The sequence below is a fragment of the Acartia tonsa genome, chromosome 8 (assembly GCF_053477335.1).
Source record: "Acartia tonsa isolate MP-2025a chromosome 8, ASM5347733v1, whole genome shotgun sequence".
In the NCBI taxonomy this organism is placed as follows: domain Eukaryota; kingdom Metazoa; phylum Arthropoda; class Copepoda; order Calanoida; family Acartiidae; genus Acartia; species Acartia tonsa.
The window spans coordinates 28,086,260-28,099,356 of NC_137267.1; the positions used below are offsets into that span (position 1 = coordinate 28,086,260).

Consider the following 13,097-nt stretch of genomic DNA (forward strand, 5'->3'; position numbering starts at 1 on the left):
GTATACTATAATTTATGAAAATGGAAAAAGTAGCACAGCACAGCAACAAAGTAAAATTGTATTAAAATATTTAACACTAAATTAAACAGATGGACTTGGATGTAGATAAATAAATTAACAAAAGCCGCGCAATCCTAATTCCAAAAAGGTATGCACTTTTTTTTGCACACCCTTTAATTTTCACTGTAGACAGACAGTGAGAAAAACTAAGTTTAAGTAGCTGCTTGCTTAATTGTCAGGAGGGATGACAAAATTTAGGATTTAAATCTTTTATTTACATTTTAGAGAACCAAACCAAGAGAATAAAAGCAGTGAAGAAGAAAATTCAAATGATGAAAAGATTAAAATAAACAATGAAGATGATATTTGTAATATTGAAGATGTTGAAAAAGACAAAGGTAAGTGTGTTTCTATTGCTTAACTTTGATATTTATTAATTTTACCTGAACAAAATGTTTTTATTTCAATCCAGGACTTTGAAATCTTACATATTTGACGGCAATATATACGATGTTAGAGTATTATTTTTAAAGATTACATCTGCAGCTACTGATCTGAGCACTCGTATGAGCTAACTTGAAAATGATTCTGCCTAATTATGTATTTTAAAGGGCGTTGCTACAAAAGACCTAAATTACAAAAAACCTAATCCTACAAAAGACCTCATTTATGAAAGTCCTTACCCTACAAAAGACCAATTGCTACAAAAGAACTAATTACAAAAGACCTAATCCTACAATAGACCTAATCCTACAATAGACCTAATCCTACAAAAGACGTTAATTACAAAAGACCTAATCTTACCAAAGATCTAACTTTACAAAAGACTTCAATTTGAAAAGAAATAATCTTACAAAAGACATAAATTTCAAAAGACCTAATATTTATAATACCTAATTAAACAAAAGAAGACTAATATTACAGTTTTACATACATCCATCCAATATATATAAAAAAAAATTTCTGCAATAATTTTATTACATTTTGATACAATTTCTTTTTTATGTTATATTTATTTATCTTATTAAAAGGAGGCTTTTCTATAAATAAGGGTTTGTATGTCTGTCTGTATATCCATTGAATTTTTATGACAACATCTCTTTGTAATCAATAATCAAGACCTTTGAAAAAGTCAGTATATCCTTCAACAGAATACTGTATTTATAATAAAATTAATATTCTGCTTATTAATTTTTGACACTCTGTAAGTGTTAGGTTAGGATTTATGGATGTTATAATTCTTGAATTTATGTTTTTTTTATTTAGGCCTATTGTAGGATTAGGCCATTTGTTAGATTAGGCCTTTTGTAGGATTAGGTCTTATGTTAGATTAGACCTTTTGTAGGATTAGGTCTTATGTAATTTAGGTCTTTTGTAGGATTGGGCCTTTTGTAGGTGTATCGACAGGGAACCCATTTATGTGTCTTTTTGTAGTGCACTTATGTGAAAATCTTTTGTTCATTAATTCCTTACACAGAGGTGGTGACGACGATCTCTCCTGATTAGCTTAGTAAAATTCTTAGTGCAGCATTTCCTGTGAAGCGCACGTGGCGCTGGGAGCATTTTTTTTTGTTGGAGAATGCAGACGATCAGATGTGTATATTTTTCTTGCCTGTATACTAAAATTCACCTGTAAGACTGTCCTGCTTGAACGGATAATTGACCAGGTAGTGTTTATTTTATAAGTGTATACTAAAATTCACCTGTAAGACTGTCCTGCTTGCACGGATAATTGACAAGGTAGTGTTTATTTTATAAGTGATGAATACAGGATTCGAATTGTAGAGTGTTTTTGCCTTTATTTTAAGTAAAAATTAATTTTATTCTTTTCACTTATTTGTTCAAAAAGACCAATCATATCTATGTAATATGTTCTAATTATAATATTATTATGTTTCCTAAATGCTTTCTCAATATTTTTATTTGATTCTATAAATGTTTTTTGTAAATTACGCTTAAAAATAACTTTAATTTCAACTCCAAAGAACGTAGTTACCACAATGCCTCTTTATTATGAAAACAATATCTTGTAAAGAATTTAACCCACTGCATTTATATGTATGCAATGATTAAATGTTATTTTTTCTGTTTTAGGAGTGTTGTAAGATCATAAAAGACCTGTAGTTTTAATATTGCGTGATCTGGTTAAATGTGAAATATGCAATTTATAGTAAAACATAAACAATTAAGAAAAATAAAACCAATTCAAAATTTAGATAATTTATAACAGTAAAAAATATATGAAAATCACAAGAGAAAAAAATAGTATAAAAGGTATAAATATAGATAAGTTAATGAAGATATAAATTCCCCCTCCAGGACTGGTTTTGAACTCCAGGTGTTAAAACTAAAAATAAACCAATTAAAATGCTGAAATAATGACTATTGTGATAAAAAATATAAAACATTGACCAGTAAAATCTATAGGATAAAACAATAAAGTAAGATAATAACTGGACTATAACTGGCATTAGACTTAAACATGCTTAATGACATGATAAAAAAATAATATAATATCACTAAAAAGATGCATCAGAATAGCAAATAAAATATGGTTAAAATTAGATAAAATCAAAATAAGTCAAAATCAAAATATGCTATAATTGGAACAAAATCCTACCTACAGATGCCTGATTTGGGTAAAAGAAACTAGACCACTAGACACTGCACAACAAATCTCAGGAATGGCAGATACACTAAGCCTAGGTAGCTAATATGATGTAAAATTGTTCTAGATTATTCTATATACTTAATTTTAAAAGAAAGATATAAAAATACATTAAGCAATCAAATCCATTTAATTACAACGAATATTGAATGTTTAATGCATATTAAAAGGAATAAATTTATTAAAATACATGAAATAACTAAAACTATAAAATAAAAGTAAAATTATAAAATCCTATAATTAAACTAAGATTAAAAAAACTTAATCTGGATTGAAATCGATCATGAAATAAAATAAAATAAAGTAAAAGAAATGATCAACATGACATATTATAGTCAATTGATAAAAGGAATAAAATAAAGAATTAGTCAAGTGATCTCAATTGGAATCGATCAAATGAATAAAAGTAAGTAAAATAATAAAAGAAGAAGTGATCAAAACGACCAAGATACATTGCTATTTATAGGCGAAAGTAATGTTATTCTTTTGAATTTAAAACTAGTTTTGATTATAAAATTATTTATTGTACATGTGTACAGCGATTTTTAAAGTTAAATTTAAATAATAAAATGATAAAATATTATTAAAATATAATTAAAATAACCCAGTTAAATAGATAAAAGTTGTTGGCATTTTAAATATAATAATCAAAAGAAAAATAAAATAATAAAATAAATAATAAAATAATAAAATGATAAAATATTATTAAAATATAATTAAAATAACCCAGTTAAATAGATAAAAGTCGTTGGCATTTTAAATATAATAATCAAAAGAAAAAGGAATATCATATAAAAAAGATAGTTGAACTCTTTGTATAATATAAGTTGAGCTCTTTGTATAATTATAATAAGAAATAAGGTATTTTGATGAATTTCGGCAAAATATAAAGACTATTAAATTTAATTCAAATGAAGTAATAAAATTAAGCAATATTCGTTTTGCATATCTCATTTTTTCACACAACAAAGAGTTTAGTTTTCATTCTATGAAAAAAAATAGAATTTGTTAACGCCGAGTCATTAACTCCATCGAACAGTTGCTAAGGTGCTTATCTGTTGCCACTACGTTATTGGCATGATAAGATCTCTATTCGACTGCCTGTCAAAACAGTAGGATTAGGTCTTTTGTAGAACTAAAACTTTTGTAAATTAGTTCTTTTTTGATTAGGCCTTTTAAAGTAGCTGTTACTGAAAAATATTTTCTCTATTTAAATAAAAATTGTATTATCCCGGTATGGTCATATATCTACCCATCTCAAAAATGAACATATTAATGTGTTTAAGGAAAAAGGCTTTAAAGATAGTGGTAAAGGATAAATAAATCAATATTTAAAATTCAAATACTTTTAAACTTTAGATGGTGATGTAGATGTGTGCACAAAAAGTGGGGAAGAAGAATCTCAAGAAGAACATTGTGTCAGAGACAATAACCAAACTTTACAAACAAACTTCAATTCTGCTTCTAAATTTCCTTATGAGCTACAGACCAGTGTACCTAGTGGTATACATGAGGGTGTATCTGGTGGTGTACAAACTGTTAATATCATTAATACAGATCCCATACATTCTAACTTTGCTACAGCCCATCTTGGATTCAATAATGACAGTATTCATGAGACTGCCGCTAAGGTTAGAATATAATACTACCATATAAAAGAATTAGGTATAGCCAACAATCTAAATAAGTCTTAAAAACCATATATAGTGAGTAACCACTATATATGGTTTGCCAATTGACCTTTACTGAGATAATTTTCTTTCAAGTATCCTAGTTTGAAACTCATGTAAAACAATTTTTTTAGAACAAGGTTTAACTAATTTTTTTATATATAATTTCAGTTACTGTTTATGAGCGTGAGGTGGTGTAAATCTATCCATTCGTACAGACAATTACCCGGGAAGGATCAGCTGACATTATTAGAATCATGCTGGTCACATATTTTGGTCCTTACTCTGGCTCAATGGAGGGTTCATGTAACTAGGAATGAAATATTAAGGTATAAATAGAATTTCAAGTACACCGTTTCACTCAAATTTTTATAGTATTTTATATAACTGCTTAACTGATTGAGTTTTTCATTTTGAAGAAGCTTTACATAGGTCCTCGGATGGTTTTAAACTATTTGAGGGCTTTGGGTGGTTTTAGGGCATTATTTTCCCAATATGCTAAAGGCCCAAATGCTAGCAACAATACACATAACCACTAATTATTATCTAATCCTATTTTTTTTTGTTATTCCCTGGTATGTAGAAGCCTAACCAACTATACATTTTTCTGAATTTATGTTTTTAATTTATAGCAATGTAAGTGTTGAGAAAAGTAAGTATTTGGAGGCTGAAATAGAAAAACTAATACATCTACTTTCTGCTATACAAAATATCAAGTAAGATAAAATCTTAATCTTAAATCATAGATACGTAGATTGTAGATGCCGTAGATTAAACAAGGACAATTGAATATCCACAGATAGTGCTTCATTCAAAGTTCACATTGTTGCAAATGGTAGCAAAAAAATATACATATAAAGTAATATAAAAGTAAAATTTACTGAAATTACTACTTGACTTACCCTTAATAGATGGAGGTTAGAGAGAAAGAGAATCCTTATGATAAAGTAACAGGATGTATCTGTCTGTACCGATATAATTCTCCTTTACAGGGCAGCTTCTCATAGGTCCTAGACACGTTTTTAACTATTTTGTGGATGGGCACCACCACCCTCCGAAAAGAAATAGGCCCTAGAAAAAATCCCATCCCCCATATATACATATTTTCTTACTTTTGAAAAATCTAAAATAAAAAATAGGTTATTGGATTCAAATTCCCTTATCTTAAGTGCCCCTAGATGCCTCTAGGGGGCGTAGCAGCTAGTTAATAGACCATTTTAGACCTTTATGTCTTATGTTTTAAATAGTTTTGCTACTATTAGACGTAATGAACCCTGTCTTATTATCTAATTGGCTACATTAATTATTTTCTTCTAGTATGGATCCAACTGAATACACTTGCATAAAGGCTTTGCTTTTATTTCAACCAAATTTGTTGAACATATCTGAGAGACCACAAGTAGAACTCTTACAAGACCAAACAAATCTAATGCTGCAGGTAACAAAATGTTGTTGTTATATAAAGAATATGGAAAGGGGTGTTTTTGTTATAAAAATTTAATTAGTTAATGGCTCAAGGACGTCTAAGGGGGGAAGGGTAAAGTGAGGATTACCCCCCCCCCCCCAAACAAATTTAGGGGTGCCGTAGGCACTCCAAAATTTTTTCACTTTACCATTCCCATTTAAAATTTAACCCTACCCTGGGGATGTCGTATTTACCCCCCCCCCTAAACAATTTTGGGGGGAAAAATACCCCCCCAAATAAATAATCCCAACCAAAACAAAATTTACCCCTGCCAACAGATTTCAGGGGGGGTAATAAATTTTTACCCCCCCCCCCCCCCAAATAAAAAAGCTTGGACGCCCCTGTCCTGGCTTCTAACTTTGTGCCCCAAATAAACCCATAAACTCAGCAGTTAAAGCGGTGTTTTCCCTGCAGACTTCCTTAAGTTTAGTTTATCAACTTCAACAACTATTGGACAATTCCTTCATTAAAAATATACCTAAAAATTTAAATATTCTATTTTTCTACACAGTAGAAAAATAAACCATGCTTTTACTTCAGGAATATTGTAATAGTAAACCTTTAGCAGGGAAGCTTCGATTTTGTCATCTTCTTCTACTCATTTCTTTACTAACCAAATACCCGAGTGATTCTGTTGAGGCTATATTCTTTGGCAAAACTCTTGGAGATGTCAAGGTGGAAAAAGTGATAGGAGATATGTGTAAGGTTTGCAAGTTTATTTAGTAGCTAAGCTACTTTACAGTCTACATATCACACCCTTTCCTTTTTACAACAAATATTTGTACAAAAAGATTGGCCTAAAATTTTATTTTAACGTGTATTTTTTGGAGAATTATGCACAATGTAAATAGCACAAAAACTCTATGATAATGCCTTCAAATGTCAGTATATCAATTTTATGCTCTATGGATTTTAATCTATTATGTATTATCAAAAATAAAAAAAGACTTATTTTTAAATTGAAAGCTTATCGTTGTTTATTTCAGGATTGAAGAAACTGAAAAGATCACTATTTTTCAAGAAGAAAGAAGCACAATTTTTAAATGCATGATTGATTATTCTATTTTATATTATTGCTTGTATAATTTTTGAAAATTATGCTTTAAAAACAAAGAATTAATAACTAATTGTTAATATTATACATTATATGCAACATGACAGTCATACATTTTAGCAAACTAATCTAAAATCTAAGACAAATTACAAACTTTATAAATATTTATAATATTTATCTCATTCAGTACATATTTTCCAAGTGAGCCATGAGTATAACTCCACATGTTTATGTCAACTCTTGGTTACCTAAATAAAGCTAAAAAAAATATTTTCTAAAATTTGACAAGAAGTTGGGGAAACAGAAATGGAGGGGGGGGGGGTGGAAAAGGGTGGATTGCGTAGATAGTTAGGGTAGGCCAAAATAAGGGATTTTAAATAGTATTTAGATTTTTTTTTGCTAAAAATTCGGGTGGCTCATTGAAATTTCTATTGTTTTGCTGGAATGTTGTTTAAGGGAAAGGGTGATAAATTATAATGACTGTCCATTATGTTGTTTATTATAAAGCACATAATACATAATTATCTATTGTAAAAGTTGAGAATCACAACAAACACAAATAAAACACTCACTTTACTAATATTAAAACCTTATATATTTCAACATTGTGAATTTAAAAGGTCTTATTAAGCAGTTAATAGGATGTCCTCTGAAAATATATGATTCTTTTCCAAGTGCAGTATTTAAAGTTACCAAAATTTTTATGAAAAAACAATGGCCACAAAATTTAAAAAGAAATGGAAATTTATTACACCTAAAAAAATGAATTTTTGCGTGTGTAGAATTTAAGTACATATGTGTTTGTGTGTCACTAGCATACAGGGAGTGAGCGGCGGACACGAAGGACGGATATCACTAAGTTCTAATTGTAGAGAAGCTTCGCTTTAATCCCCAAGAACAAAGAGTCTCTATATACAAGTTTATTCATACAAAAGCAAAACAACACTGATTCGAATATTTACAGAATTAGGATGGGTTAAACATGCAGGATAACAATAATTCATCCCCTTTGTATAAGGAATGTCTTAGTTTATTTAAGAAAATTATATAAAAGAACATTATTATCAGTGGGAGCATAGCTACATGTCCACTTTAAGGGTTATTATATAATTTAAACACAAAAGAGAAGAACAGTTTTATCCAACGACAACTAGAATTTTATTGTTTTAGCTAGTTTGGGGACAAAATAAAAATGAAAGACAGAAGTGGAGAAGAATGGACGAAGGAAACAATCTCTGATAAAGAATGTAACTTCGGAGAGTAGAAATTAGTAAATTTTCTCTGTTACAAGGAAAAGCAATGTGTTAAATTCCCTCACTCGTTTGAATCTGAGTTTTACCACCTGACTAATTATATTACAATTACATACCAATATTTGTCAATAGATAAACTCAATGCAAATCAAGGATGACAATATCCATAAATGCAAAGCTGTAAATAGACATTTATAAGTTTAGTGAAAATAAGAATATTATTTAGAGGTCTGATCATAATTCGATGTAATTTTGTAAAATAGTAAAAATGCAGACTACTTTATGGATTAAGGGGGGCTCACACAAAGTACCCTTTGAGCACTGATACCTTCCTTTATATTTAGATAAATAAAAATAAGGGTTTTGTTTCTTTTGTTAACATTTCTCTATATTTTTTTCTAATTTTAAATAGTTTAGATTGAACGTAATTGGTCTTTTTAGAGTAACCCTCAGAGGGGAATTTTAATGAAATAAGGTAGACATTACTGCAATGGTGGATGTCTTAGGTTGAATTGTATTAAATTTTGTTAAAATTGAAATATCATAGATTAGTTTTTAAAATCTATTTATTTAGTTTGTAATTTTTTTATGTGTTAATAATAAAACTTATGTTTATAAACTGTATATCATTTTATTATTTGTCTTTGTTTTTACTAATGGATCTCACCTAATGTTGAGTATGATCTTGTTATTTCATCCTACAGGCAAACATTACATTGTGTGGATATCCTGAGTGTGTATGGTAATTAGTTGCGCCTGTTCAAGGACTAATGCATTTTCCCTAGTCTCACTGTTAAGATAGCATCAGTAGGAATTAAAAAGTTTAGATCGAGAACGCCAGCTAGAGTTAGCCATTAAAAGACGGGGCTCCTTTGGTCTTGGAAGGAAGGGGGGGGGGGTAGAGTCGTTTAACTCCAACCTATTATCTCTGCTCCTATTAGAGAAAGAGGGCAAAAATTCATTTACTTGTCCCCTGTTTGATAAAGAATTTTCGACTATAATTGAGTCAAAGTCATATTTATCTTCCTTTACCCTTTGTTTTAGGTTCTTCAGTCATTCAGTTATTGCCCACTATCTTTCACACACAGAAAATGATATAGAAAAAAACGGAGGGGGGGGGGGGGGAGGGGCGATCACCCCCCCCCTCCGGCCCCCCATCCCGACATTTAAGGGTTAAAAAAGTAAAATTTATGATAGAAAATGTGTTTATTTATAAAAGTAGGTAACATATTTTTGTTATCATTAATAATTTGAAATAATTGATGGTTGCACAATTATTCAATTCTTATGACTTGTAGTTTGCTGTGCCTAACAGCTTTAAGTCAAGTATAAATTAAATTACATCAAAGAATGACAGTATGAAATGAGAAAACTTAGTGTTATATTGGATTATCATTGAAATTTAGGTACCAGCCTTTGTGTAAAACAGGTGGAGCTTTCTCATGTTGGAAGTCGGTGCTTGAGTTAAATAATGATAATCATTGTTATACGCACATCATCACAGTGTGGTAATACGACACCCATACGGACAGGCCGAATACAGAGTTGCTTCGCTGTGACTTATGATAACAAACCCCCCGCACTAATCCTATTATATCACTATCCATCTCATGACCGCTGTTAACCCCGCACCCGGCGGTCAAACTAAGCCTGCCTAAATGTGGGGAGGGGACTTGAACATGCAACTATCACGAGTCCATCATGCACTTATATAATCGGGAGGCACTGCCTCCCCTTTTACCACCGCTGCCCCCACAGCCTGTCTACCGTCGGGCGCTAAGCCCTAGCGCCCCACACCCCCTTCAAACCTAACTATTGTCATATTTTTGTTGTATATATATAGTAAACATAACTTGTAAATATTATTCAGTTTAAATATATAATTCTGTATGATTGAATCCTGCTTGTTTGTTTGGTAGAATACTTAAAGGCTAGGGCCCGTTGAATCCGAACTCGTTACCCCGTGGGCCGAGTACGCTCGGCTTACCAGAACTTGGTGTCAGCGTGTTTCAATCGAGCCTTACAGAAACTAGCCTATTCTACCTCTGATTGGACCCTTTGGCAAGTAAGGGGACAATCAGCCGCCAACTGACCCGTGAGACGGCCTTTTTAGGTCGAATTTCCATCATTTTGAACGCAATATGTGGGCCTCTGGCCTACGGCAAGCAGATTTAGCCTGCTAAAAGCGCCAGTTAAGACGCTTTTTCCGTGTCGTGTAGGAGTAGCGCTAGGTGCGCAGCCACGGCAACCGGATAATTTAGCTCAGACAGCTACAAAACTGAGTCTAAATTGGCAAGTGTAGCTGGGACAAGCCCCAGGACACCCAGGCCAAACCTACGAGACAGACAGCTGTGTGCTGGTCTCCCTAAGAAGGCAATGTGTGGCTGCGAAGCTTCAGCACACAAGTAAGCCCTACCACTGCGACGGATAGCAGATTTTGAGCCACAGGCACGGCAGGACGGGACATTCCCTGCCGCTGCCTCCCAGGATTCGAACCCGAGGCGCTGCAGGACGGGCCATTCCCTGCCGCCATTTGTCGGGATTCGAACCAGCGGCGCTGTAGGACGGGTCATTCCCTACCGCCGTCACCCCTCTGAACCTTGCAGGACGGACATTCCCTGCTGCCAGTGCTTCCAGAATCACACCTAGAGCTCCTAGTGATAACAACACATCATTGTGTATGAAATGTCAACCAAGTGATAAAATAAATCTAAAATTGTTGACCTAGTGATAATTAATAAGCTCTAGTGATTCGAGGCTACAGTCTAAGCCACCATGGTAAGCGATACCACCATAGCTGCGGTGCGGCCACCACCAAAGTTTCTGCCAACCCCAGCCGAACGAGAGGCCCCCTTGTCTCAAGGGCAGGACCTCCACTTCCCCTGCCATATCAGGGTGAGGTTTCCTACTCCTGACCCTGCCCAGCATGTACAGGTTGATGCCATGGTTGATTCTGGCAACCGTGTACCAGGGTCTGCTGTAATTTCTGAGCACCTCATGCACGCGATGGGCGTGCAACGCATGTTGATTCCGGATAACACCCAGATCCTGACTGCTAATGAGGAAGGCCAGCCCCTCCAGGTAATTGGAAAATTAAAAGAGTTATATATGGCAGTTTCACACACTCTTATACTCCATCTATACCACGTGACTGTGGTCCGAAATCTCTCCCACCCTCTGAACTTAGGAGGGTATTTTCTCAAGGAGTTCGGAACTAGGCTCTGTTTCGACATGCAACCACCTTGCTTGTGGGCGCGTGGGGAGTTTATCCCACTCCGTGGCGTCCCCATTGACCGGGAGACAGCCGAGAGAGAGCTAAGCTATGAGGGGCCTCTGCCAGGCCCCCTGCCTGAGCAGCCGCGTGTGGTTGAGAAAGGCACACACTGGGTGGACGCTGAGCTCAACGCACACAAGGGAGCTAACCTGCTAGCCATGGGGTTGCCCCCAGTGCCCAAGGTGCCAAGGGAGAGCCTGCCAACAACGTTTCCTGAGATTGCCAGCCCTCCAGAACCAATCTTCTCCTCCGACATTTTTATCAACGGCCAGCCGTGTCCACCTGGCCCCCTCTACCTGGGACCTCCAGCCAGTCCACCAGCCAAGCCCGAGTCCAGACCCGTCAAGTCGCGGTCTGATGTACCCGGAGCCACACTCAACTCTCAGGCCCCAGCCTCTCCCGGCGCCGTGCCCGTCAAGTCGCGGCCGGACGCCCACGGAGCCAAAGCTGGACCCAGCATTTTGGCCTCTCCCAGCGCCGAGCCCGTCAAATCGTGGCCGGACGCCCCCGGAGCCAAGCCTGGCTCCGACACGTCAGCCTCTCCAGAAGCCGAGCCCGTCAAGTCGCGGCCGGTGGGTCCCGGAGCCAAGGCTGACCCCTCACCAGCCACGTATAGGCTGAGCGCTGTCACTCCAACTGACGGTCAACCACCCCAGCTCCGCACAGCCAAGCGGGTGGTCCTGCCTGGCCGCGGGGTTATGGCAGTCCCTGTTGAGCTAGTAGGCCACCGCACCAAGGATGCCATTCAACTAGCTGCCCCAGAACAGAGGTTTGGGGAGGACCTTGTTATTCCAGAGGGCCTGTATGCCCACAGGCCTGGCTCTGCCACTGTGTTTAGAGTACTGGTGGTCAATGAGGGGGAGGTGCCCCTCTTGCTGGATGCTGGCCTCCCAGTGGCAGGGGAGCTGGTCAAACCTGACATTCTGGAGGTCTCTGATACGCCTCCCCCGCGTCTCCACTCGGTCCAGGAACCTGCTGAGCCTATAGACATGCAAGAGTTGTGGGAGGCCTTGGAGATGGAAGACAATGAGTTCCTACGCAAGGACCCCTTGCTCAAGAAGGAGGTCTGGACTACGTTGTCAGAGTACAGGGACGTCTTCTCCAATTCCACCCCCGGCTGCACAGATGTGGTTGAATTGCAGCTGCGCCTCAAGCCAGGGACCCAGCCGATCCGCCAGCGATTTAGGGATCTGAACCCGCGGCAAGAGGCTGAACTGGAGAAACAACTGGACACTTGGCTGCAGGAAGGAGTCATAGAGCCGTCGGACTCCGCCTGGAGCAGCCCCCTGGTGCCCATCAAGAAGAAGGACGGGAGCACCCGCTGGGCCGTCGACTACAGGGCCCTCAACAAGTGTCTGGAGCTGGACAGCTACCCCCTGCCTAGGATCCAGCAATTGGTGGAACGAGCTGGCGGGCACCGTGTCTACAGTGCTCTAGACGCGGTGGCCGCATACTACACCATCCGTGTGTCTGAGGATAGCCGGCCCTGCACCGCCTTCACCACCCCCAGGGGCTTGTATCAATGGAAAAGGATGCCCTTTGGCCTGGCTACGGCACCGTCTGTCTATTCCAGGTTTATTGCAGGGGTCCTAAACCCACTAGGCACAGCCAACCTCCAGTCATACCTTGACGACGTCCTGACCTTCCACCAGGATACCTGGGCCCACCTGGCCAGGCTCCGAGAGGTCTTGGAAGCCCACCGCAGGGGAGGGA

General features: G+C 36.6%; 1 protein-coding gene across 1 annotated transcript in view; it reads left to right on the plus strand.

Moving 5' to 3' along the window:
* The window catches only part of LOC145326433 (nuclear receptor subfamily 2 group E member 1-like), a 30,503-nt gene extending 21,759 nt beyond the window's left edge, over positions 1-8,744 (plus strand). Inside the window, exons 7-13 of the mRNA XM_080169784.1 lie at positions 286-398; positions 4,028-4,299; positions 4,510-4,667; positions 4,971-5,054; positions 5,656-5,776; positions 6,344-6,508; positions 6,790-8,744. Coding sequence (XP_080025910.1) covers positions 286-398; positions 4,028-4,299; positions 4,510-4,667; positions 4,971-5,054; positions 5,656-5,776; positions 6,344-6,508; positions 6,790-6,795 — 919 coding nt within the window. The 3' untranslated portion in view covers positions 6,796-8,744. The remainder of the gene's footprint in view (positions 1-285; positions 399-4,027; positions 4,300-4,509; positions 4,668-4,970; positions 5,055-5,655; positions 5,777-6,343; positions 6,509-6,789) is intronic.
* Positions 8,745-13,097: the final 4,353 nt, after the last annotated feature.